The sequence below is a fragment of the Trachinotus anak genome, unplaced genomic scaffold, assembly GCF_046630095.1.
Source record: "Trachinotus anak isolate AG129_WGS33_773 ecotype Australia unplaced genomic scaffold, CSIRO_AGI_Tana_v1 ptg000009l, whole genome shotgun sequence".
Taxonomy (NCBI): domain Eukaryota; kingdom Metazoa; phylum Chordata; class Actinopteri; order Carangiformes; family Carangidae; genus Trachinotus; species Trachinotus anak.
In genome coordinates, this window is record NW_027273860.1 from 11084079 (window position 1) to 11111495 (window position 27417).

Genomic DNA, 27417 nt, shown 5'->3' on the forward strand with positions numbered 1-27417 from the left:
ATAATGAAAAGAAGTGCACAAAATGCAGTCATGTTGTACCTTAGATCCTGCCCATTGTCATCAGAGGACACATCGTCAATATGTACCTGGTCACATTCCTGCAACACACAAAACATACACTTTGTAATGTAGGATTCATATACTCATGAAGAAACAGAAGTTAGATTGGGTTCTTTCTTGGGCGAGGACACTCCCCACATGTTCCAGGTCATTTTTCACTGGGAAAAAAATATATGTATTCAGGAATTTGTGCTCTGGCTGGACACCTTAGCTTTAATCCCCCTTCGCCTTGACTTTCCCTTTATATCCTTTTAAATCAGCTCTCCACATTTTTCTTTCCCTTTACCCTAACCAGCTCTGTCCAAACAAAAATGAACCTCATCATCAGTCTGAATGGACTGCTACCACTAGAGGGGTCTAAAGATATGCACACCCACAGACATAACCAATTAAGTCCCAATCTAGCAACTCTAAACACTCCCCAGGTTGGCATCTGAGCAGCTATGTCTGAGAGCATAGACATATATACATACAGTAGAAGGATGTGTGTAGGGTAGCTGAATATATAAAGAGACTTGGCAATAATGGTCTGTGCATGTGTGTATGTGTCTGTGTATCTCTACACATGTGTGCACACTCCTCTTCCCCTTTGGGGGTGCCTGGCTCCTCTTGGAAAGGTAGAGGGATTCTGCAGCTCTGCACTGATTCCACCGGTACACAGTAACACAATCCAGACTTTCTGGTAAATGTAACCTACTAGAAAAATTGAACCTGATGCTAACCGCCAATGAAATTATGACCTCTGATTGCTGCTGCGCCACACACCAACACAGCCCCGGGGCCAGTCATCCAGCCAGCCGGTAAAAGAGCGCAGGAGAAAACACACTAAAAATCTGTTATTAGTTTTCCATTTATAGGAACGCTCTAGTGCCTCCCTCTTTCTCCTCTCTCTCCGCCCCCCTCAGCCAGCTTGAAATGTGAGGGAGTCCTGCCTTGGCATTCAGATCAACACATTTCACATGGGGCAGAGCAGAGAGAGACCAGCTGAGCAACTTTTTGCTAAAACTTGGGATGGCTCGCAATATTGCCAACAGGAGGTTGAGAAATGACCTTGTTAAGACTGAATGTGACATCAACGTTTCACTTTGTTTCAGTCATCTCTAATATAGAATGAATAACAGTGAGACTATTTGATATCTCTATGAAGTAACTTAAAGACTTTCTCTGGAAAGCTACAGGTTTTAAATTGGATGTCTAACTGCCAAAAAGGTTAGTCTCCCCTGTTTAAAGTTATGTGAGAAATAATAATTGAAACTTGAGAGAGATAATTCCTCCAGTCTCAAGTGTGAAAAATCCCTCCTGATTTTGTAAGCTTTTTAATTAAGTTTCATCCGGCTGTTAAGACACCCAAACACAGAAAAGGACTTCCTTGTTTTAAGTCAATCTAACTGAGGCCAAATGCTGACGTTATTGCATTCCTCTCTAATGCTAGAGCAGGGTAAGGGTAAGGGCTTTGGACCGTAAACCTTTTTTATTTTACTGGTTCCCCTCTGAACAAATTTTTCATCTCCCTGGATTTGTGGGGAGAGGGAGGGGAGAGCGATGTGAGGAGAAACTCAAACCAGCTGTTCTTTAACAGAATTAAAATCTTGACCCCCAACCCCAGCTCTAATGCAGCCATTCTCTCGCCAAGCCTCTCCCAGCAAGCCCCGAGATCCAAAGAGGAAAAGACTTTGACCCCGTGACCCCTCTCCCCTCCTCTCTGGGGCTCCGGCACCCCGATAAGGCGGTGGGAGGGTAGAGAGGTGGATATGGAGGAGAGCAGCGGGTAAATGCCGGGGGAGAGAGTCCAAAGTGACCTCACATGGAGCGAGCTCAGAGCCCCGAGTTCCAGAAGATGGACTGCCAATTGGAGATGGGGTACAGGCGGGGGCTCTCAGCTCAGTTGGCCTAATCTGTTTCCAGACACTCACCAGTAGATCTTTAATAGTTGAAGAAAGCAGCAATTTGTCCCAGCTTGATGATGTGCTGCCAACAAACTCGTGGATAATTTATGTTCACAAATTATCCTGAAACGTTCCTCAGAACAGAACTCAAGCCAGGAGTATTGATGTGCTTAATTCCTTAAGTAGTGGAGGCATGTCTGTTTGTTTAGGAAAACAAAAACAGCACCCTGGGTTAAGCACCACATAAAGCCTCCTTTCAAAGACCTCCCATTCTGGTGCAAGTGACTGGAATGCTTCTATTATCCAGTAATTACCTGCTGATGAATCAGACACAATCAGCCTGCTACACAAGCTCCTGCCACCTCTTTCACTTTGGTACTGGACCATTCAGTCCCACTCATTTGGTATATCATTGCCTAATTGCATGCTGTCTCCTGGTACCTTGTTGGATGACAATAGTTCCTCATGTTTATTCTTCCTATGTAATGTGTTTCTTTCAGAGTCTGACAGCCAGCATGGATCAACACAGATATCTGAGAACAATATTACTCAGCATGTTCATTATGGGCCTAGTTTAGGTGCCAGAGCCCAAACTTCAACATGACCTGATATACATAAATATGTCTCAGTAATTAGGTCTAACTGCAGCCTTTATAGCTGCCGCCTGATTATGAATGATTTTTCATGGACTTTTCCAAATCCTTAAAGCTAATAAACACATCAAACCTGAACAACTGTAAAGTGTTAAAAATTCAAGAGGCCAAGGTAAACACAGCACTTTGGGTTTTCCAATTTGAATGCCTATACCATTTTCATTTCATCGCTTTTGCATGTTTACACAGTTTTTTTAATTCAGTAGATACTACAATGCGTGATTAACAGCTGAACAGGGCTTGAGACCTCCAGATAGAAGTTTGTCTGTGTGTGTGCGCTGTGAATAAAAAAAGTGGGGGTCGTTGGAAAAATGCGCCGACTCCAACAATTACTGTTCCCAGCTGGGGCTGGCATAAACCTCTGCACCGGCTCCCTGGGAGGACCGGGAAAGCTAATAGAGGAGGTGGCTGTGGGTAATGTCGTACAGTAACCCTTACACATACTCATTAGGAGCCACTTCTGAAGGTCTCGTAAACACCACAGAGCCATGGATGGTGCAGGTTCAAGTCAGTTAAGTACAGTCGTATAGTCAAAGTGGTATGGAAAGAAACACTATTGGGAAGTGAGTTTTACTAACTGATGGACTCGCTGAAGGTCTCAACTGCAATTCAGCATTGTTAGATGGATGGATTATGAAATGCCAAGTAAATAGAACAGATCCAAAACATGCATACTGTGCATACAGAATGGAAATAAGAGCAAATACACAGCAATGTGCTTCATAAAAAAAATATAAACATAATTTTCTGTTTATTTAGTGCTACCTTGTCATGAAGTAGCTTATTTATAAGGACACAGGACTTAAGGTTAAAAGACTTTATAAGCACTTAAAGTTACTGTCAGTGACTCAATGGAAGGCTTAGAAGAAAAAAAAATTGCAGGCTGCTATTATTTTGTTTGTGTAACAACAATAGAATGACAGGCCTTCAAGATGGTGGCCCATTGAGGGGCAGTCTAAGAATTTCTTAGAACCTTTTGAACATCTCTTTTCCATCGAATCCCCCCATTCTCCCCTCACCAAGCAAACAGTGGTCTCTCTAAAACCTACAATCACTGCTAACTCACACCAGATGTTCCTACTGTACTCAGGAGTGAAGACCCTCCACCAGAAGCCATCGCAATTACTCCTTATGCAAACTCTACGTCTTTCTGTAAAATTCATCAGCAACATTCTTCTTTCATCTGAATTCATTCAGCTACCAAACAGTCTTTATCTGTACAGGAAAGACAAAATTACTAAAAAATGTTACAATCGAAGGCAGGATGTTTCCGCCTCAGGATGAGTCCATCTCTGCATCATTCACTCTCTCTTCCTTTCGCTGTCTCGTCACTAGTCTGCTGACAACTTTTCACTGGGGAGGAAATATCAGAGCCCTCTTTGTTCCCTTGGTATCTGTCATTAAGCAATCAGCAATGACGGCCTGAATCTTCCTGTAGCCCTGGAAAGAGCTCAGAGTGGTGACTGCAACAGTCAGAGACAGGTAGAAGAAAGACACTCAGAAACGCATGTTACCAAAACACAGGAAGGAGCGAGCTATCGGAAATAACCTTTAGACCTGTTCTTCCCATAGAGGTGCAGGTCACTGCCGTACAGACAGTGTCCACTTTTTGGATACAAGCTGCCCCCAGTCGTCCCCCCCTCTCTCGTCTTCTCTCTCAGGTGAGCTGTTGGGGTGGGGGTGGGTGGTCAAAACCACAGTGTGAGCGATAACAGCCGTCATCACAGCATTCTTTGTGACCCTACAGGCTAATGCCATGTGAAAAAGGCTCATCCATGGTTCGCAGGTTCTCAATACTACCACTCCACTGGCAGAGGCTGTCATCCCACCCCCCCCGTGGTCTGTGACCCCCAGCAACTTCCTTCTCTGTTCCCACCACAGGCACCCCTGTCTGAGGGGAAAGGAGGAGGGTGCAGAAGGGAGGGGGGCTGTGATTACCTGGGGGTCAAACACAGGATGTGGGTAACAAAGGAAGAGTTCTTCGAACCTACTTCATTCCAATCCACAATCTGTGCTTGAACAGTCATGGAATTCAAACATCAGCGCCAAACAAAGCACAGGTATAGAGAAGTCTCTGCTGGTTTTTACAAAAATTCACACAATCCGGAAAAGGGATCCAGAGGGAGCACGAGTACCATTTGCTCAGACATAGACTGAATTTTCACAAAATGGTCTTTAAAGTGCTGCTGTAATGACTGGAAAAGTTGGAAGAGAAGGAAACACCCCACAGGTAGGCAGTGAAAAGTATAAATTAGTTCTGTGTGATGGATGAGCTGCTTCTCATTATTTCCTGTTTTTGGCATTGCAAGTCCAAACCACACCTCAAAGGAGAGCAACATTAAATGCAATATCAAATCTCAGCCATTTCAGCATTTTCCCCCCGCAACAAACGTATCCATAGAGAAACAGTTTATTCCTGCCAAGTGGACTGTTGTTTGGACAAATCTGTGCAAGTTTCTGTTCTCTTCTTCCACAGACCACACTGGGCAGGTGCTGTGTGTCTCTTTTTAATTCAGGACAAGAAATCTATTCTTAAATATCATCATTTGTCACCAGACAGTAATGTTATATTTTCCATGCACCCGCAACCCCTACTGGTGCATGGTAGAAGGTGGGGGTGAAGTGGAGCTCTGTGGAGCAAAGACTGACAAAGTGGCTTTGAAACCTCCACTTTCTCTCTGTAGTCTTTCCAAAACACATCAGTGGCCCCGCCTTGAGACTTGATGGAGTTCTGTCGAGGAGCATGACAGAACTGCTGCATCAGTGGCCAGGCAACTGATGAAATACCCACATCAGTGTGCACAGACCATCTGACAAAATATGCCATATTTGAAAATGGCCTAGTTTACTGTTGCCATTTGGTTTTAGCAGCATATTTTATATTGGGAAACTAAAAAAAGGAATATGAACTCTTAATCCATGGTTTCATAGCTTTTCACAGTGCAGATCTAGATGAGTGACTGCTTGGTTAAAATGATGGGAGGTATTTGAAATATAAAAGCAAAAATCAGCTACAGTGTCAACTGGTAACCAATCAGCTGAACAACTTAATGTCATGATTCAGTGAAAAGCACAGTTAGCGTTATATTTCTCCTTACTGGGAATAAAATCACAAAAAAAAATTTTTTTTTTAAATTAATAAATAAATCAACTATCAAGGAAAACATCATAAAACTACCAATCATATGGAATGGCGAGTACAGGATCTGACTCTACTGTGGGACATAAAACCTACAGAATAGCTTCATACTAAGAGGCTCTGGAGAGCCATTTCAGCCACTAGGAAAAGGTAACCGTGCATTTCACAGCATCTCTCATTAACAGGCAGCCCCTGGGTGAGAGTGACAGAGGAGGTTTTAAACCTGTGAATGCAGGGTGGGAGCTATAAAAGGCAGTCAGCTCACAGTGTCATAGGGTTGCTCTGCAGGTATGTGTGTGTGAGAGTGTGTGGGTACTTTATTGAGTGTTCGTACAGTATGTATGCGTTTGCCTGGATGTGTGTATAATGAAACTTTGCAGCACAACATGTTAAGAGTGAGTGTGTATGAGTGTGAGAGAGTGTGTGCACACAGCATGGAGGCATCAGTGGACTAATTTAAAATGTTCCCACCTTTAGAGACCTCTCCCCCTCTCTCTCCCTGTGAGTGGTTTGCCCCCATGCCCTTTATCCTCCAGACAGGGAGGGTTGTTTTCTCACTCAGGGAGGGGGGAAACGGCAGCCCCCGTACCCCACTGCGAGGGGAACACAGGGGGCTCGGCCAAAGAGAGAGAGGCCCCTGGTTCCCACATACTGCTTGGTGTTAGCGTTTGGGCTGCAGCAGCGCACCTACAGTAAACTCACACCCTGAGTCACAGCAGAGCTGTCAGTCTTCCCTGTGAGCTCAGCCTCAGTGGGCTTCATTACACACATCACTTTACACCATCAATTAACTCCACATTCAAACCCACGCTACAGCCCTAGCATAAAAATGGCATGCAATGAAGCAAACTGACTATATTTCAAAAATAAGATATAAGAAGAACAAATCTTCTTTGAAATGTACTTGTAAAAGTACATTATTTTGAAAAGAAAAGTTACTTCTGTCAAATTCTGAAAATAAAATAAATTGAATAAGAAGTTATTGATAAAACCTTACTAATATACTGTTGCTATTAATTAACAAATTACAAAAATGATTGATTTTTATCGGATTAACTGATTATATGTTTATCTCTGTAGCTATTGAAATACAACTTCTTCTACCAGGAAAATTAATACAGTGGAGATCACATCAATAAGGATCATATTGCCATGAATTACTTTGCTGATATTTTCTTCAGTGAGCGCATTTTTGATCATAAAAACAGATTGTGTTGTTCATACAATACTACACCCACCCTTTAAAGGGCTGAGCAGCAAATGGTTTGTACAGGCCGATCGATAGAAAGATTTGTGTGTGTGTGTGTGTGTGTGTGTGTGTGGGTTGGGAGGTGAAATCTTTTGGGGAGGTGCAGTATTTCTAGGACCCACTATCTAAAAGTGAATGAAAAGAGAGAGCGCTGATCCAGGAAAAGGTTAGAGGAGAAAGAGGGAGAGAGAGAGAGACGTAAGGGTGAAACTGATCCCTGTTGACCCCTTCGGCATGCCCTCTTTCTTTTTATGACTTTCCTCTGAATCGTCACTCACCAGCTCCATCAACACGGCCCAGCCTCCATTCACACACAGTCTCACACACACACTTCAAGGCACATAATACACAAGATTAGAGACTTTGCTGTGGCTTCGGCAGGCTGGGCACAATATTATCCTTAATTGTGATGTTTACAGGGCTGTAAACAACCCTTATTCATTTAAAGTGTTTAAAAATGATTAATGAATTTTTAAACTCACATTTTAACACAAGCAAAATTATACTTAACTGCACATATTGTGAAGAATTATGGAAGCAGGGTCCATATTCAATTTTCCTGTGCAGTGGCTGGCAGGACAACAGTGTTAAGACTTCGATGGCCCGCTCACACACACCGTTGGGCCACTAACCCTGCACCTGTGTTTCTGCACAGCCTCTGGGGTCTCCCTTTATGGCTTAGACTAAATTAGATGGACCATATGCATTTCTGCACATGCTTAAATACATAACTGCTGCTGGCTGCGGTATTTATAGCTGGACTCTATTTAGCTCTATCTGAGATGGAGGACTGTAAATCAGCAGAGAGGAAACACAACTGGTTAGATATTGCTGAGACCTGGCACTTAACACTCAGAGTGGCCCAACTCAGTTTAAGCTTAGAGATCTATATGCCTTCAAGAGAATGTCACTCCTCCTCTGGTATGATTGTTAATGACAATCATTTCAGTGTCTGCAGAGGGGTCTTTACATTGCACGGTTTAAAATGCATGCTTGCAGCAGACCACAGATAGCTACTTCAGTCATACTGGAAAAAACTCTGAAGCTTTTAAGTGTCATAACAAAATCTAATAATTTGGTAACTGAGATAGAGCAGAAGAAATAGATTCGCTGCATTTTTAAATAATTTCATAAGCAGTTTGAGCTGCCAATTCATCTGTGAGCAGTTTCATCACACATGAAAAGAAATCAAAACACAGGACAGATGTTGAGCAAAACCACATTTAAGCGTTGTCACAAACTTCCATTTTTTCAAATGATTGGGGCACATCTATTAAATAAAGTGCAGCTAGAATGGATTCTACATGGCCTGGGCATAAGGAAATATTTAACCAGCCAATTGCAGCCAATTAACTTTGATCATGATGACTGCATTTGGAATCTCAGTCACTCGTCTGTCTGGGGGAGTACGAACATTTTCTTTCTCTGTGTCTCTCTCTCCCCCGCTTTTTCCTCCGTCTTGGGTTTGCTTCATGTAGCAAAGCCGAACATGGTGGTGGTGAGTAATGAGACTTGGCAGACAGGCCACAGATCTCTTCACACTTAAGTATCAAACAAAACATTTCCTCTACTGTGAGGTCAACATAAAGCAGGACACTGAGGGAAAGCGCTGGGTCAGTGGGATCAGATTCAGCCGGAGAAACACACAGAGAGGAAGAGACAGGGAGAAAAATCAAGGAGGAATACTCAGTAAAATAGCAGACAGAGAATTGGACAGAGCAATTGTTGAGGGAAGTAACGTGAAGATGAATTGCTTTGTTTATTGCTAAAATGTGATGAGCACAGGCAGTAAGCTGGGTTTGACATCTGGATCTGGACAGAGGGCAATGGGTGCATTTCATGTCTGTGTAGACTGTATATATGAACAAATGTAGTGCACATTTTTCTGTACATACAGTTTGAGCCTATAGGCATCCCTGACCCTCTGGCCTTACTTCACTGCTCCCCAGAGTGAGGTAGACACTCAGACACCCCACAACACACACACACACACACACACATACACGTACACACCTCCCTATCCCTGATCCCTTTATTCCTGTGCCCCAGGGGCAGATTTTACACTAGCCGTACATGAATCGGGGGCTGGGGTGGGTAAAGAGGCGTGGGAGGGAGACGGTGGGGGATTTCATGCTGTGACGGAAGGGTCTGTGGTGTAGGTGGACAGCGACACCAAGCACACAGCATGACACACAGACAGACAGAGTGGCCACAGAAACACTAGAGCCTGACAAATTGCACTCGCTGCTATGGGAGTGGGAGGAAGGTGGGGTGGGGGCAAGGCTGGTGACCCAGGAACGACAGAGACTGACAGCACATGTAAAATTCATGGTATCCCTTGGGCTCTGAGGTAATACTTCACCACTGTGGGACCGATAACTGAGCAACAGTCTCCACGCTATGAAACAGTTGTTGCTGATTTCACTAAAATCTTAATGGACTCCTCTTAAGCTCCTGTTAGAATATATAACTCATCTGACCACTAAACTCACCACAAACATCAAAACGTACTAAAGAAAGCTTAAAGAAAAGAGTAAAAACACACAAACACACCCACCTCTAAGTCGTTAAAGAATAAGTGTGTGTCGGCCAAGTTGAAGATCATTTCTTCCATCCTCAGGCCTAATGATACAGATGTTGGTGGATCCTGAAAAAGAGAAAAAAGGAATTCAAAAAACAAACTTTTTTTCTGCGTTTTTTTCTTCTCATTTTTAAGCAGTTAATGTGATATAATAAATAATGCTGTTCCATGTAAGTCACTCAGTTAACACAGAATCCCTTTAAATTCCTGAGCAGGCTATTCCCTTAAAAGAAGACGTTAGCTGGACTTGAAGGTTTCAGCCTCTATTTACGAGCCTCCAAAAGGGACCAAAATAGTCATCAGAAAAGCCACAGACTTGAATGAATGCAGTAAAAGCCTGTCTCTTCTCAGGAGGGGTGGTCGATTTAGAAGAGTTGGGGTCACAGCCTCATCGTAAATAGCCCATTCTTCACATACTTGTGCTGATGCATCGTCTGATTGCTCTGCAGGTGATATAACACAACTCCCCACTGAAGTTTCTTTAGATCACACAGCCACACTGATGTATTTATTCACGTTAAAAATAATTCAAATATAAAAGAAATACCGACAGTGCCCTTCATTGTGCACAACTGTAATTTTTCCTTAAATCATGATCTCTGTCAGTAATGTGACACGTGCTGTAATGGTGATATGGTTGCACTGTCTGAAAGATAATACCTAGAGAGGAGTGAACTACACTGTAAATAGTTAATGAGCCTGTGACAATGTGTGCGATTTTTCCCTTTAAAAAGATAATGAATAAGCAAAAAGTCTTTGGCGCATTTTTACATTAATATTTATAAAGATATAAGCCTTGTGTAGTTATTTTCACAGATTTGCAAAACAGTTTAAACACATTTATATCAGCCTTAGAAAAATCACTTGCCCATACTATCTTTAAGTGTTGGTTCAGGGATAAAACAAATTAAATGAATTGAATTTTATCTGAAATCTCTAATCAGCAAATTGTCTTCAGCAAAGTATACAGAGAGACAATAGGTGAGCTGTGGAGGAGGATTTTCTGCAGCTGTGTGAGACTACATTAAAGACAGGCCAGGCAGGACCAGAAGCAGGGATTACAGAGTTAAACCACCTGAAGACACACCTGAGCTTTCTGCTGATTAGCTGTCACACCCCACAATGCTTATGTTTTCACTAAAATGACAGAGGACAAACCACACAAGTAGAGCTCAATCCCCACTTCTAGAGGCTTTCTCCTTCCTCTTAACCTCCCAGTTCGAATCAATCTTTCAGTCAGAATTCATCAAAAATAATTAGCCTCCCACATCAACAGTCTGCCAGGTCCCTCTTCCCAAACTATGGCGCTGGTGGGTGATTTAGCATTACAGGCTGCTTTGGTGGGAAAAGGCAGTCTTCTCCGGCGCAAGTGAATCCTTTCCAATTAAATCTAAACAATCAGTCAGTGAGAGAGTTAAGAATACAAGCAGGCCAGAAGGCCAAAGTGCTGCTGCTGTCAGTGCTCTAGCACCACCTGTCCCGAGATGTCAGTGCCATCCACAGGGGCGCCAAGTACCCCGCCCCTACCAATAACACCCCCCCCCATCCCCCATCCCCACCCACTTTAAGCTCTAGCTCTGGCCAACCCAATAGCACCACAGCTGGTCTCAGCCATCAGCTTTATGGGGGTGAGCTGCCTTGATGCCAATTAAAAGAGCTGATAAGAACAGCAGTGTGTTTATGTGTGTATGAGAGAGAGAGGGAGAGAAAAACAGTCAGAGACAGAGAGAGGGTGGGAGGTCACAGCAAGAGAGAGAAAGTGTGGATGTGTGCTCACTCAGATACTCATCTATTTATAGTTAGCTCAGAGCAGCTTGGAGGGAAAACTGTTTTGTAACTTTTTTGTTTGTGCCACTAAGATAGGGATGACAAGAATGACAGACAGGAGAGAGGAGAATGGGTGGTTGTTGTGGTGGATGGGTAGATGTGGGGCAAGTCGGTCTCTACAGGCAGGTAGTTTACAGATTTACATTTCTGATAAGCTCTGAGGTAGCGTGCTTTGTGGTTTCTGCGAGTAAGCATGTCTGCCCCTTATAATTTGGCTTTGTTGTGATAGTGTCAGCAGATTTGAGCAATAGAGGAAGAAAAAAAATGTTGGTAGAAAGGGGAGTGAAATGGGCAGCAGTGGAGAAAAACAGGGAACAAAAGAGAAAACAGAGTGAGAGGGACTCTAGCGGCTGTCACATCCTATAGCTGAGCTCTGATGGAATGGGCCCTTATGGAGTCAGGAGTGTTTCCTGTTTCAGAGGAGCACACTGGAGACCCTGTGTATGCATGTGTGTGTGTTCATATGTGTGTGTGTGTGTGTGTGGTTGAAGAGTCCCTCATCACCGAGCCACAGCTCCCTAAGCCTTAGCTCTCTCTTTACCCAGCATGCAGGGCCGAGAATAAAGTAAATAAACAGTGGAGGGTCGTGGGGCAGCCCTCTTTCACCCCAAAAACAAAACACTGCCCCCATCAAACACCCCCTCATACCAGAACAAAGGCACCGAGCATGGGCCGCAGACACTAAGCTGTCTGACATATGAGGAGCAATATGTCATTTTCAACTTCAAAACCCAGACACTTCCATAGCCAAAACAATTGGTGATTAGAAAAGCTGCATTTAGGAAAAGTAAAATAAAATAGATTAAGTTCTCATTTTAAAAATCCTGAATTTGTGTTGAACTAATGTTAAGAATCTCTATATCTAAAGGGGAAAAGCAGAGAGGAAGATGCACTCAGAAAGAAAAAGATATATAGAACCTATGACCTCAACAAAACCATGAGAATAGGATTCGGTTGTGTTTCCCAAATTGTTTGTTTTCAAAGTTTAAATTTAGAGATGCAATTTACATGGAACAACAAATAGCAAAGGCTTGAGAAGCAAATTCTTCATCTTATGAGCATACACATTGAAATGGGATAGAAAATGACCTTTCAGTATAATTATATACATGTATATATAGTGAGTTTGACTGAATTACATTTGGTGGACTCTCTCTCCAGCCAGGGTCTCCAGGGAGATCCCTGTCTGAAAGGGATGGATTGAGAAACACTTAATTAAACTAACAATGTGGCATTTCTGAAGGAGAAAGGAACACTTAAGATGTGTCAATAGACATCCAGAGTGCAACTGTTGTGAGCCCCTACAGCCGAGCCCCGACCAGCCACACATAGCTCCAACAGCTGCAAAGAGCAGTCAAATACTTGCCAAGCCTTATTGGACCTATTAAAAAAAGAAACAATTATCCATATACTGAGTTCTGCTCTGTCTTCTCACTATGGACTTAAAGTACAGTGACATTTATTCTCCACTAAATGGTCATCCCCACCTCTCTGATCCTTTTTTTCTCCTTTTAATATTTATGTGTTTTACTGATAAAGTGCACCACTACTGCTACAGTCTGATGTCACTCACCCGTCCATATCTGTTGGCATAAGAACCCGTAAGCAAGGAATGGAAAACGATGATTGTTTCATCCAGGTCCCAGATGAAAACTCGCTGGAGAGATATGAGGGCAAAAGGGGGGGAAGAAAGAAACAAAGAAAAACAGAGAGAAAAGAGGCAAAATCAATGGTGCACTCTGTAGGACTGCAAGGTGATCCTCCTGGTCAATAGGCCAGGAGCGTGTATTTGTGCGCCACAGGGACCAAGATCCATTTGCTTGGGTTGGTCACCGCAACACTCCTCCCATCACCCCACCACACGCTTTCCAGCCCTTGCCCTTTACATTAGAGTAATCAATAGTGACAAACTAATTAACTAGATATGTTAACATGCCATGATGTCAGCGCTATAATGGGTGCTATTAACCTTGTTCAAATTCATATCATATTAATGAAGAGCCCTCTGAATTACCAGGAGTTTATTTTGACATATGGTCACTATCAGAGTGTTTTATGGCTCATGGTGTCGTAGTGCTATTGTTAGTCACAGCTAGTGTCCAGCCTTTAATGACTAGAATATATATATTATTCACTTCGGTGATGACTCACTTAATCACATGCTCTGTTATTTATTTATGAGGTCGACAAAAGAACTTTATATAAGATATGTGTTTAGTGATGTCATATATTCCACAATGCATTAATAATGCATTTTATAGTTAAGGAATCAAATCTTTAAGTATTAATGCCCATCAAGTGTTAAAGTTGGTGCGGCAGCCATACAGTAAGTGGATTAGTGTCCGTATGCCTCAGACAGGGCGAGGCTGTCTGTCGCCTAGGTAGCGGGCTCACCCTACCTCAAGGTCGGAGTCGGGCGGCGGTGATGGGTTGTTGTTCCTTCTTCCTCGGCCACGTGACTTTCCATCCGAGGCCCGGCGCAATCGATCTGAATCTGAATCTTTAATGGGGGTTGATGGACTGTGGATGGTACTGTACTCTCCTGAAAGGAAGGAAAGAAGGAAGGAGGAGAGTATTAAAAAAAAGCGTAGATGAGCTATTACTTGCTTTCAGCAAAAATGTTTGAGTGACCATTTGTCTTCATGCAGGACAGACAGCTTCCTGTGACATTATTTAGGGATGAAGCAGGTCTACAGGTAAAAAATATATCATAAATCAGCTGGAGAACACATACTAGAAGCTATTGTGCTCCATGCTGATTTAATAAACAAGAGGTAACAGAGTACATGTCAACTGGAAAAAGCAAAGATGTAATTTATTTAAATTGAATGAGTGTGTATGAAATTATGTTTAGTTAAAGCCTGATGTGTTTGGTGTTGATTGATGGCTATTTCAAATGCAATCATAAATGTTTGAATGACTTATAAAGATAAAAATCAGTGCTCAATTGCCAGATGATCCATTAATGCCACATGAAATTATGGGAAAGTCCTCATATGTTTTCAGTACAAACGTTTTTGGTGCTTGATGAAATCACTTCTTTCCTGTGCATCTGAGTTAGGAAAAACATTTTTGGTGTTTAGCTTATGTTCACTTATCAAGCGCTACTTCAAGTCAGTGAGAAGGAGGGAGTTCAGTGGCCCACTGTTTTTAAAAAGAAACATGGCTCTTACAAGGATCAAACCTCTGATATTAAGGTTACACAAGGAAACCCAGCTGCCTGTGGTTTGATTCCTACCTGCAGAGTTGTCCGTAAGGGCCTGGCTGGTGATGCCAGTGGGTGGCTCCTGGAGGGTGTAGGTGGTGGTAGTGGAGGGCGTGCTAGGGCTGGTGTTGTTACTTGTCATGTAGGGTGAAGTGTAGGGAGAGCTGTTGTAATACTGAGCATACTGGCCCTGGCCGAAGGCTGGATAACTGGGGTAGTCCTGTGGAGGAAGACAGACAGTGTAGGGAAATGAGCAAAAAGGCAGGTTACATTAGGATAAAGATAAGGCAAGAGGAGAAAAATGAGAGATAGAGAAAAGGTAGGTACATAGCAGTGTGAGAGGGAAAAATTCATGAAAACGGTGGAGGCAAAGAGAGGCAAAAGGTAGCAGAGTTGAGGAGGAGAAGTAGGAGGTTTGGCAGAGTAATGTGAGATTTGCCCTGCACCAGTGTTGCTACTTTACAGTGCAGATTCCAAAACATAAATGCAAACACATGTCTGTTCTGTCCTACATCTGGACAACGATCTGTCTTGTTTTTTTTTCCTTCTTCCTTTCCTCTGTGGCATAATACATATGTGTCGGAGGAGGTACAGTAGATAATCCTGCATACAAAGCTTCTGACATCCTGAGTGATTTATGTTTGAATGTGTCATGGATGAAATGTAACATATTGAGTGTGCATGTTTTATAAAGATTTCCAGGCTGGGAAGAAGTCTGCAATTCAAACTTATATAAACTGATAGCTGCATACTGATACCAGATCAGAGCAACAGAACTAAGAGGAAGACGTGCACAGCTACCTGTTGTGTGCTGTTGAAGCCAGTCGAATTTGTCAGCGAGTTGTTTCCTGCATACAATCCTGAAGTTGTTGTAAAAGTGCCACCTTTAAGAACAGAAATAATACAAGTTGGAGTCATGGATTATATCATCAATATATATCAACATATTATATCAAAATACATTATTAAATCTGCTGCAAAGTAGTGCAGTGACAGAAATGAAATGGCACATTGTTACGGAAAAAAAAAAGATAAGTCTTTTGTGAAACAACTGTTTGAGGTGGTGAACAGAGGGAGGCCTGAGGGAGCTCCAAACAGCAACCTTATCTTTCCCCTCTTCCTTCCTTATCACTGATTGGATCAGGCCTGATGAATGATGATTTGGGGGGGGGGGGGGGGGGGGGGGGGGGGGCAGAGCTAAGTGAGGGATGGACAGAACCTGCCTCCAAAGCCATCCAAACGCGCACAATGTGAAGAACACAGGAGACTGTTGTGTGTGAGCTACTGAAGGGTGAAGGGTGACTGGTGGGTGGTTTTGGGGATGGTTGGAGGTGTACATGGGCAGCACAGTGAGACAGAGATGCACACGGGGAGAAGGGATGAGGTCAGAGTGAGTTGCGCTGACATCCAGCCAATGAATATGTATGTTCTTCTTTTCACTTGCTCAAAGGACGGTCCTCTGGGAAAATTAAATCATTCACAGGGGTTGATAGCATCTAATGGCTTAATAATATACATGACATGAATTACAGAGGAGGGGAGCAGCAGCAGCCCCCAGGGCCATGATTTCTCTGTTCAGTGGCCATCCACCTGTACTGTCATGTCAGGCCAGAGAACAACAGGAGGAGCAACTCACAGCGGATCAGAGACTGGTAGAAGGACAGCAGGATGACGGGGAAAGCATGAGAGGGCTGTGTATATTTAAACTAAAACGATCCATATTATTTTACTTATTCTTGAGATCACCATTATCATGATCATTTAATGATCTCTGAGAACAAAGTCATTATACTGTGCAAAAAATGTTTTAATTTGACATCTTCATTTGTATATTATACTCTTCAAATCTATAAATAAAAGTTGTTTCTAATTTGTAAATATTGAAATTACAATTCTCTAGCCTGCAGCCATAGCCATAATTACAAAAAGGAGAACAGCTCATCACAATGTGCTTAGAGCAAAAACCTGTGATTGGTCAGAGAATTTAACTGCGACTAGAAAGCACTTGATTGGATGTACAGGCACTCTAAACGCAAAGCATAAATATTGCATTCCCTTTAATTCATTGTGAAAGCCAAAATCCTGATTGTAATTAGTACATGATTACTTGTGAAGATATGTATATGCACATTATTCTGATTGCTAATAATGTAATGTAAAACCATATATATATATATATAATTAACCATAGAAAAGTTCTGGAAGTTGTCGACTGTCTCTAACTGCAGTAATAACAGGTGCTTGAGTTTTACAGATTTCATTACAAGTAATATATTTAAAAAACATCTGTGTCATAGCAGTTCTAACAACCTTTACAAATACGACCCCCGGGCTTTATTACTCGTCTCTGTCCATACAAAGACATATTGCTACTCCATACACCCACCAGGAACATTAATGAGCACTACCGTTGCATTCTTTAAACAGCTTCTTCACTTATCACCACAGTGGTCTCCCCGTAGCCAAAAAAATACCCCGTTGCTTCAGTGAAAACGAAGGGGGAGATAAATTTACTGTTCCTAAATGGGGGCGTAATTACACCTTTGTTCCCAGAGACAAACAGAGTGAGTTCCTTTCATCCTCTGGTCATTGGCCCCATCAGGAGGGCCCTCCCACACCGTGACAAACGTGAAGCAGCTTTCAGAACAGGGGGAAGGATCAGGGAAATGGGGGGGGGGCAGGCATGAGGGGTACCGTATGTAAGAAAGCATGGAAAAAAAAGGCCATAGTGCAGTGTTTAGCCTTGTCAGTAAGCAAAGTACCCAGCACTGTGGCTAAAAAAGAGAAACAAATACCTCTCAAGCTCCCAAGATTACCAGGATCCACTAATTATTTGTGCAGTTTCTCACCCTCTGCTTCCAGCAATTACACACACACAGCAGATTTTTACCATGTTTTCCAACCTGGCCACAGAACTGTTCTCTCTCTTTGTTGTTTTGTTTAATATTTCAAGGTCTGTGGGGGGAATTTGAAAACGTTTGTGTTCTCCGCAGAAAGTTCAACATCAAGTGAAAGTCCAACAGAACAAAAAGACAGAGCAAAGGAGGAGTAATGCTGCAAAGGACAACAAATTAGCCTAATGCACAGTTCAAACAGTCATAAAAGCTCTCACTGGAAGGGTTTGAGGGTTGCTCTGTGGAGAACAAGGAGCCACATAAAAGCCGAGGGGACCCCTGCTAGCCCAGTGAGAATGAGCCCGTGCTGTTGGGATTGGTGGTGCTGGTTATAGTAGGGGGAGAAAGAAGGGGTCTTGTGGTTCCCTGGGGGGCATGTTTTCTCTCCCTCCCCCTGTCCTGCTCCAGTTAGTTCACTCACTCAAGACCAGACATCATCCCTCCCTCCTCTCCTCCTTCCCTCCTGCCTTCTGGCTCCACAATTGGAAGTCCATTTGCTTTGCTTGATCAGTCCCCTTGCCATGGGCTATGTCTATCATCAGTGCACAATATTTGTAGCAGAAGTTTGTATGCCCCACTTGGGAATAGGCTATCAAGTCCAGATGGGGCTCTCCTTTTAAAAAGGCAACCAAGGCTTCAGCTTCTTCAGCTTGCACTGCCACTGGGACAGAATGCTGGAATCCAATTATTCACCTAATTAGCATCTGCTCAGTCCCACCATCAGCAAAATCTCTGTTTCTTTGCACATCTCTGACGTTTTAGCCTTTTTCTGGCCGTCCATGTGATGCACTACACTAACTGCTGCAAGAGGGTCACAAAGCCAAGGAGCACAAAAACGCCTTTGTCCCCCCCATGATTTGGTGCCACGACTTTAGCACCCACACAAAGCTCCATGGCATCGGACATGAAAGCAAGGAGCAAAAACATTAATCTAATCGTCCTCCGCCTTGACAGCTGGCCACAGGCTGGTGGCAGGGACACTGACAGGGAGGGGGAGTATCAGATGTGGAAAAAGATTCTTTGGTTGGGACACCCAGGCCTGAGGCACCTCACCCAGGCAGATCAATAGGCCAGAAAGAGTAATGATGATGGTGTGGCAGAGGGCCAGAGCCACAGTTAGAGAACCAAGAGCCAGAATAGTGGTCAATCTGTCATCTAACATGGCTGTCAATTACTAACGCACTTATTGCTACGTGGGGCATCCGATAGCCAGAGATAGCGGAGAGAGTGAGGGGCAGACAGAGATAGACGGAGGGAAAGAGCAACACAGAGTAAGAGCATAATACTTAGAAGATGAATGGGCACATAATACTGTCATCGTGAGTTAAACCACTAAGGCCAGGATAGCAGCCTGTGCATTCTGCCGCACATGCTCCGTCTCTTGCTCTCTTTCCTTCACTCTCCCTCTCATGCCTCTCCTTTTTCAGGCGCTCGGATGCAAGCTGCAGAACTCTGGCCGCGGCCGCCTGTATTTGGTTAAGAGGCGTGGAAAAGAGGTTTCCCCGCGCCACATCTGCTGCTGAGCTGGCGTTATTTATTGTGAGATGCTCTGGAGGCTTTTCAACAACATGTGGAGATGTTTCTACTGTCACACATTAGATCTTACAGGAGAGAACACAAAGACGACGCTAGTTGTTAGCTAACTGTCCTTGCCCGGGTGCAGGTGCTGCTGGGGAACAGGGTGTTTTTGAACAAATACAAAGAGAATAACAGAAATACTCCATGGCAGGAAGCCTCATCTGCATTTAAACTGGCTGAAAGACCGGACAGAAAGACCAAGAGAGGGGGAGTGCAGACGCAACAACTCATTTTTATCGGTTTTAAGGCCATAAATCTCCATGGTCTCAGCTCTTAAACAAATACAAATATGATCATAGGGAGAGAAAAAACAAAGGCTGGGGAGTGGGGACATGGCTGGTGCCTCCTAAGTGCCTGCCATTTTTCCATCGTTGATTCTTTTAAGAGGAGAGGAGAGGCAGGCAGCCGTTGTGGCTGCACGTAACGACTGCTGGGATGCAACCATCTTCTGGGGTGAGGGTAAGGGCTGTGTTGTGAATCAGTCTGGGTCTGCATGCTGTTAAATCAGGGACAGAGACCTATTCTCTCTCATCTTTTTTAAAGAGAGGAATAAACTTTATGTGGATTGGGCTAAGCAGGGGGAACGCATGGCAGACATGATGAAGTTAGACATAGTAATAGGAAAGTAAGGACAGAGCAGATGAGTACTTTGACAATGAGGTTCAAAGGACAAAAATAGATTCACAGAGAGCGGGTCTAAGTAAAAGAAAAAACACAAACAAAACAGGAAAAAATATACAAGCAACCAGATTCCCACCAAAGCTAAGTATTTTTAGATTGGTGAATGAAAATCTGCTCTGCAGTTTTGTAGACCAATCATGATTTTGCTGGAAAAATGTTACAATTGTAAAATTGGGCATGCTGTCAATTTTATGAGGCAGTGAAGGCAGCTCACGTTGCATTCTGACACCACACAGACACCCAGACTTCACTTGTGAGAATGCGCAGAAAATGATAAAGGATTCACAAAGATGTTCTCACCCTGCATCTGGTAGCTGTAGGGAGCCTGTCCGGTCTGCGGCGTGGTGAAGCCAGAGCCATAGCTTAGGAAGCCTGTCTGTCCCGGGGATTGGGACTGGCTCAGACCCCCTTCTGTCTTTATGCCTGCCCACAATGGACCTAAATCAGTTAGTGACACCAGATCGGTTTGATGCACAGACAACAGTCAACACAGAGGTTTAAATTACACTGGACAGCAAAGGGACACAGCTTCTCTCTGCATAACGAACTAATCACAATGGACAAGCGCTGATTATCTGATTAAAGATTTTTACTATCATCGGTTGTTTAGAAATATTATCTAGCCCTGGGTGCTGTCACCCTGCAAAGGAGCTGACTACTTGACTGTAAACCAAAACGTATGTTTGGACTTTGGTTGTTTGATATTACATTATCATCATCATTATTATTACTATCATCTAAGATAAGTCGTCATTAAGAAGATGCACAAGTAATAAAACATTGTGCTTCTGTTTGTGAGTTAAACTGACCACTGCTTATATTGAATCAGTCTCGATGCAGTTTCTGTGCAACCGTAGGTTGCAGGGCTCCATTCAAATAAACAGTATAAATTCCTCCACATATTGGAGAGTCTTCTGGGGTCAAAACACTCCAAGGACAAATAAAGCCTACAGTTAGCCATGTACTCTATGCTTTCTCTTGCAGTGCCAGAGGAAACCAGTTTTTGTTTTGAGATTTATATCATGAATCTTTCACATCTATCTGACCAGCTTGACAAGCAAATTCTGTTATATTGCAGTGGAGGAGAATAGGCAGGCACTAAACAAGAACTCAGCGTCTCTCCTTGTCTGGCTTTACTGGAAGAATTGTGGGAACATGGTTTGTTATGAGCAAGGTCCTGACCTTCGGGGGGGAAAAAAATTTTAGTTGTGAATTTCTCTGTCATGCATTCAATTTACAGAACACTGACACCGTTAGCAGGCAACTTCAGCCAAACAAGAGAAGGTTATGATTTGTGTTAGAGAAATCTTACCATAAGCTGGGATGCCATACGGCTGGCCAGGCTGGGGGTAGCTAGCATAAGCTGCGGCCTGCTGCATTCCTGTGGTGTACTGCGTCTGCCCATACGCAGCCATATTTTGGGATGAAGGGGTAGGAAGAATATGCGGATATGTTCTGCTGTTTGAGAAAAGAAACAGACAAAAGTGAGAAAGGAAACAAAAACTTCGCTAACTGACAAAGTCCATGTGATTGTGCTACTTCATTCTAAACGCTAGAGCCAAGTGGTAAGACAGATAGCATCGCACAGCTCATATACGTAGTGAAAGAACAATAAATGGGAAAGGAAATTTTTGCAAGATAATAATTACAACAGATTTCAGAGTGCGCAAGCTGCAGACATCCCAGCAAACAAAGCCAGTCGAGAACCCCCCGATCTAACAGAAGGATCTAATTAAAGAGCCAAACGAAGTTGGATGCTGCTTATTTTTTAAAGAAAAATAAAAGAAGCCTTACTTGGAAGGATAAATCTGTGGAGAGAACTGGTGAGTTTGTCTTGGGCTGAAGCCACTGGTTCCAATAGCTGAGGAGAGTTAAAAAGAAAAGAGGCAAGCACATATTTAAACATTAAGAAATAAGGTAAATATTATCTTTTGCCAACAGAACTTCTGGAATCCAAGGAAACAGTAATTACATTGCATTACTCTATTTATTTCGGTAACCTTATTTAAGGTTGAAAACCGGAGAGCAATAATGAAGTAAAATAATCAGGTAAGAACATCAGGTTTTTCTGCTGACCCACGTATCTCTGAGATACTTCTGGGCTGCTATGACGACCGCTGGTGTAAACACTCACAGGATGGTCTGAATCAGTCTCAGCCTGTGGCTCCAGTTGCCTTGGGCTTTTCAAGCCACAACCACATTGGAAGTGACATCACTGATTGCAGGTAATGAGTGCTACTGCATAATCATTCCTTCATTAAGCATACGACTATGTGGTTCCATGGTGCTGTTAACTTGTGAAAGTTCAGCCACATATAATTCACAGAGGTACACTTGTTTTGAATCGGCTGTAAGAGTCATGTAACACGCATGGTGGGCTTTTTTTTTTTTTTGTAAACAGTAAACTCTTATTAATAAGAAAATGTGAATTTATATTAGTGTTCTCAGTGTTACCTGCAGGCTTAAATAAATAAAATCTAAACAAAGACTCCCAACACACACACACACACACACACAAAAAAAAAAAAAAAAATTTTTTTTTTTTTTTAAATAATATCAAAATTTGCAATAAAACACAGTCAATCGGGGCTAAATTAGAACATATTATGTTTGATAAGACATGCACATTTTATCAAGAGTTCACAGTAAATTTAAAAAAAACAGAATAATTCAGACAGGCAACAATCAGTTCTCGCATTTAACTGCAGCCGAGTGGCACAGTTTTGAAACATCTGTCTAATTGGTCATGACATGTAAAATATGGGATTTGGTTGCGGGGGAGTGCTAACTGTGTGTAACTGTATGCTGTAACCCCTCACACACGTTATTAATATTGAACACTTTTCCCACATCAGCAGCACCTGCCACTGGACAAAACCTGCTCTTCTGAACGGAGCTCTGGGTTTCCCCATGGAGGATATGGGGTGTAAGATTACTAAATTTCATTAATACTGTCACAGACAAAAGTCATACCAGTGATTTATGCACCTCTAGCGTTTAAGTATCAAGTACTTAGTTAAACAGTTAAGGAAAAACAGGAAAATTAGCAGCAAGATAATACCATGCACAGGTGGATGCAATTCTATCAATACAGGTTTATAGGAAATGTAACACAGAGCTGCAGGTTGACATAGATACCACTCAAGGTGGAAAAAAGAAACAAGCTAAAAAATTATCACATTAGTGATTGATTATTTCTTTTACAGTTCTTACAATGGTCATTATACTCACATGGCTTGGTTTTATTTAGCAATGCCTGCGTGTGTGTTTATGTGAGTGAGTGCATATCTGTTCCCGTGCTGAGAGGAGGGTGTGAAAACCCTGGCTCTGACAGGGTGATAGGGTAACAGTCCATGGAGAGCAAGGGCCACTGGGACGCCATGTCACTCCACTGGACAGACAGGCTCAGTGCATTACAGGTCGCAATTTAGTCCTCACTGGCATGGGAACCAGCAGTGTTAACACACATACACGCACACAGGAGCAAGCAAGCGCAGCATATATATGTGCTGACAAAGGTAAGGTAGAGTCTCTTAAAACACAAACACACACACACACACACTATATTGGTGTTTTAGCTGCAGGGACACTTCCTGAGGCCCGGCTTATCGGTCACCCATCTCCAGGCTCATCTCTCACTAATCAGTTCTGCATCTGTCTGTGTGTGTGTGTGTGTGTGTGTGTGTGTGTGTGTGTGTGTGTGTGTGTGTGTGTGTGTGTGAGTGTGAGAGAGAGAGAGAGAGAGAGAGAGAGAGAGAGAGAGAGAGAGAGAGAGAGAGAGAGAGAGAGAGAGAGAGAGAGAGAGAGAGAGAGAGAGAGAGAGAGAGAGAGAGAGAGAGAGAGAGGCAACCAGACACAGACACACACAGTCCTGCACGCTCACCTGATCCTGAGAAGCTGTCTAGAGAGGTGTCTGCTACCGAGGTGGCGATTTCGCTGCTGCTCATTGGCTCGGTTTTAACTGCAAACAAAGAAGCCACATTGTCACCAAATGCACCAAATCAACGTCTGGAAAATAAAAATAAAAATAAAAAAGATCAGTTTAATATCTAACTATCAGCCTTTCAGATCTTCTCATTCACAAAATTACTTTTTTAAACCAATCAAAAAATGCAGAGGTCGGAGGAAGTCGTCAAACTTCTTTTCAACAGTCTTTACAATAATGGCAGCAAATTTAAATGCATGAGAAAAATCACATATTATTTCTGTATTAGTTCCAATGGTTTCAATACATTTCTTTGTTATTTTTAATTCTTTTTGATGGGATTAATCAGATTTTTCAAGACACTTTGCTTTATCTTTATCACTGATCCCTATCTGTCTGTGTGTGAGGACAGCGTCCTATGTAAAGCTTATTTGTTTATATCAAAAATGCACTTTTAACTATTTTGCAAGAGAAATATAAATAAGACTTTAATTTGATATTGCATTACATAAAAAAAAATACTGAATTCTTACATTATCATCTTTATTTAATTATGAATTACTGGCTTATCAGTACTCAAATGTAGAATGAAATAAAAATCACCACTGTAGGTGTGTGTTGAGAGTCACTGATAAAAAAATACATGTACAATTGAAATGTCAAGGAAATATATGGAGTATAAAATCTTTTTAAGAGTGTAGCGCACGCTGTTTGACCTTGACTCCATTATACAGCTCAGCGATAGATCTGCAAAGACAATTTCACAGCTATCTGACAGCTCAGGAATCTTTGAAATCAATCCATTTCACTTCAGGCGGGCTGGAGGGTTCCCCCCCCCCCCTTTTTTCTTTTTTTGGCAAAACAAATTGACAATGTGGGCAAGAGAGTCATGCTCAGTGGAATCCCTAATGGTTGAAGAAGCCATTTGCTGTCATGTTTTACATGTTTCCGCTATGCTCGTTCAGTACAGAAACATATGTTGAGAGGCAACTCTTTTGAACAACACACTGATGAAAAAATAGTGGCAAGGTGCATGCATAAACTAGCACACACTCATGTCACAGAGCACACAATAATCACTGTATTCAGGAAATGGCATGGAACGTTCAAATGAAAACAAAATGCACAGTATGCAGGTTCACAATCTGAACATTCATTAACAATGGACTCAAAATCCAGTCATGACAAACCATGCTTGAAACAGAGTACCACAACCATTACAGCAAATACCAAAGAGTTTCTGAATGAAAGGCACAATAGTTGAGGCGACTAGAATTTTGCAGCTGATAAATTGTGTAGTTTTGGGACTTAAAATTTTTTTAATTTCTTCCTGTGTGAGGTAGGTGGTTCCAAAAGGTAAACGTCTCCTTTCATTCTCACTCTCAGTTGAGTTGGGGGAAACACCAAGTATTGTCCTTTCATTGTGTGACTAAGAGTAGACAAACCTGCAGCGGACTGTGAGTTAGACCCTAACAACCAGTCTGCAGTGGTAAGCATTGTGATGTTATCACCTATGGGAAAGAAAGAATGGCAAAGGGACACATGACAGTCTGCACCATGTCTACGGGTCCTGTGTCATATGTATACACAAAAAAAAAATCAACCCTGAGCTCAACCTGAAGATTGCATGACAGTGTGGGATGGTTTTAATAACTCGTTGGTTTGTGACATGGGCATGACTGCTTCACTAAACAAAGGCTCAGATTTAAAGCACAGGTGAATCACCTGAGTAAATAACTATGTACAGTAGAAACCTCATGCAAAACGCCATCATTTCCATGCTGTAGGTTTTGAATAATTACATGATTGCTTAGATAAACAGCTAATAGTCACTGGAAAATAACTACTTGAGGCAATGAAATGTTTAGATAGAAATGTTCGGACAATAGAAATTGTAAGGTCCAAAAGAATCTACAGTGCAATCCAGCAAATATGAAGTGCATTCTCTGTATTGTTTTACTGGCTGTTTAATATTATATTATGGCAAAGAATGATTGTTAATTTACCCTAAAAAAAATTAAAACTTTTGACACAACAACACTGCATTAGCTTTATTGACTTTATTAAAAAGTCAGTTTCACACTGATTGCTACAACATAGTATCTATCACCATTCATAGGGTTTTTATATCTCTTGAAGAGCAGCTAAAAGACAGACAGAATAATAGCATATAGCAAAGCACACATACCTTCAGTGCCATTGGGTGTCATGGAATTGTTATTGATGTGTGAGTTGTCGAGGTTGGGACCATTAGGAGATTCACTGCTTCCACTTATTCGGCTGTGAGGACTGGCTAGATCCTGCATTTCCATAGACCTGACGAGGCACACGCACACACACACACACCAAATCAAATTACACATATCGCTCTGGTTTCAGAGAAGACACACAGCTTTGATATGCACTGCTGAGAATGGGATATGCAAAATATTGTAGTCCGGATTTAGATGAATAAAATAGTGATGATACTACAAAGTAAAAAAAAAAAAAAACACAGATAGATAAGCTGTTGAGTAAAAAATATTCTATTAAAATTGCATTTAAAATGTAAAATTCACTGCAATATTACAATTGGCTATCTTGCGTATGATATTTTCAATGCAATTCCAAATAATGACATAGAAATGAAAAAGAAAAAATGGGAGTTGTAAAAATAAAAAAAGGCAAAATGAGACACACACACACACACACACACACACACACACACTCACAAATGCACAAAGAAAAACAGTGGGATTCCAAACCATGAAATGAATAGTAAACAAGTTGACAAGATAGTTTTTGGTTTCTGTTACTACAGCAATTTCACAACAAGTCACCGTTTTACATGATGTGAACACAAAGAGTTTACTATCAATTTACTCTGATGTATCTTGAAGCAAGAATGGCCTTAAGTGTATATCGTTTTGTGTGGTATCGAAGACTGTTAACAGATGTTTGCTGGTTTGAGGCAATGGTTAATGTGCCTGTTAAAAGTGCAGCACTCTGCTTGATTATAAGAGCCCATGCCTCAGTGATGGGCAGATGAGAAGCTCACGAGGCATGTGTTTGCTCTGGCAAGCTCCTTAATTGTTTCTGTGTTTATACAAAAGACCACGCCACTGAAAACATTATTCTATCTTCTCATTTGTGTGCTCAAAGGATTTGATCAAGTATAGACAATGCAGTAGAAAGAAGGCACGAGTGATTTGAAAAGTACAGCCACAAACTCTAGATCCCATTTGTCTCTGCCACTGTTCCCATTGCAACAGTGAGTTAATGAAATTAGGACAAAATGTTTTGTACATTATACTGTCATTTCCAATTATATTCCGGGGTTCTGGCTATCTCTGCTATCGATAAACATTGGCCTTTTACACAAGGCCACAAAGATAAATGCTCAAGTAACTCTAAGTAGTCGGAGTGCTATCAGATGGCACAAAAGAAACAAGAACTATGAGATAAATATATTAAATTATGATATACATTTACAGTATTTAAGATTATATTTTGTTATGATATTATGATACTTTGCAGTATAGTTTTACAAATGAAGTCCTTTCTTGTGGTTCAAGTGCATTTAATTATTAATGAAAAATATATATTTTTCAACATCATATTACCAATGAAAAAGATACAACTAGTAAAAAATGTCATTACAAAAAAAAACAATAATGCAAGAAGCCAATGCAATCTTCTTCACACATACTCCAATAATGGAAGCTGTGTTAACCTTTTCCCAAAGGTACATTAATTTACT

The 27417-nt window shown here is 42.0% G+C and overlaps 1 protein-coding gene across 17 annotated transcripts in view; it reads right to left on the bottom strand.

The window, feature by feature from the left end:
- Positions 1–27417, bottom strand: part of eya1 (EYA transcriptional coactivator and phosphatase 1) — a 63257-nt gene that overhangs the window by 6472 nt on the left and 29368 nt on the right. For 8 of the 17 annotated variants that reach the window (XM_071485308.1, XM_071485312.1, XM_071485300.1 and 5 more), the window contains 12 exons: positions 25867–25994; positions 25124–25189; positions 23637–23714; positions 21548–21614; positions 21066–21211; positions 20054–20191; positions 15402–15484; positions 14634–14820; positions 13795–13937; positions 12969–13052; positions 9545–9634; positions 40–98 (listed from right to left, as the gene is read on the bottom strand). In XM_071485308.1, coding sequence (XP_071341409.1) covers positions 40–98; positions 9545–9634; positions 12969–13052; positions 13795–13937; positions 14634–14820; positions 15402–15484; positions 20054–20191; positions 21066–21211; positions 21548–21614; positions 23637–23714; positions 25124–25189; positions 25867–25990 — 1265 coding nt within the window. In that variant the 5' untranslated portion in view covers positions 25991–25994. Of the gene's footprint in view, positions 1–39; positions 99–9544; positions 9635–12968; positions 13053–13794; positions 13938–14633; positions 14821–15401; positions 15485–20053; positions 20192–21065; positions 21212–21547; positions 21615–23636; positions 23715–25123; positions 25190–25866; positions 26012–27417 lie in introns of those variants that run through there. The other 9 variants (XM_071485301.1, XM_071485314.1, XM_071485316.1 and 6 more) reach the window with 6 other exon arrangements.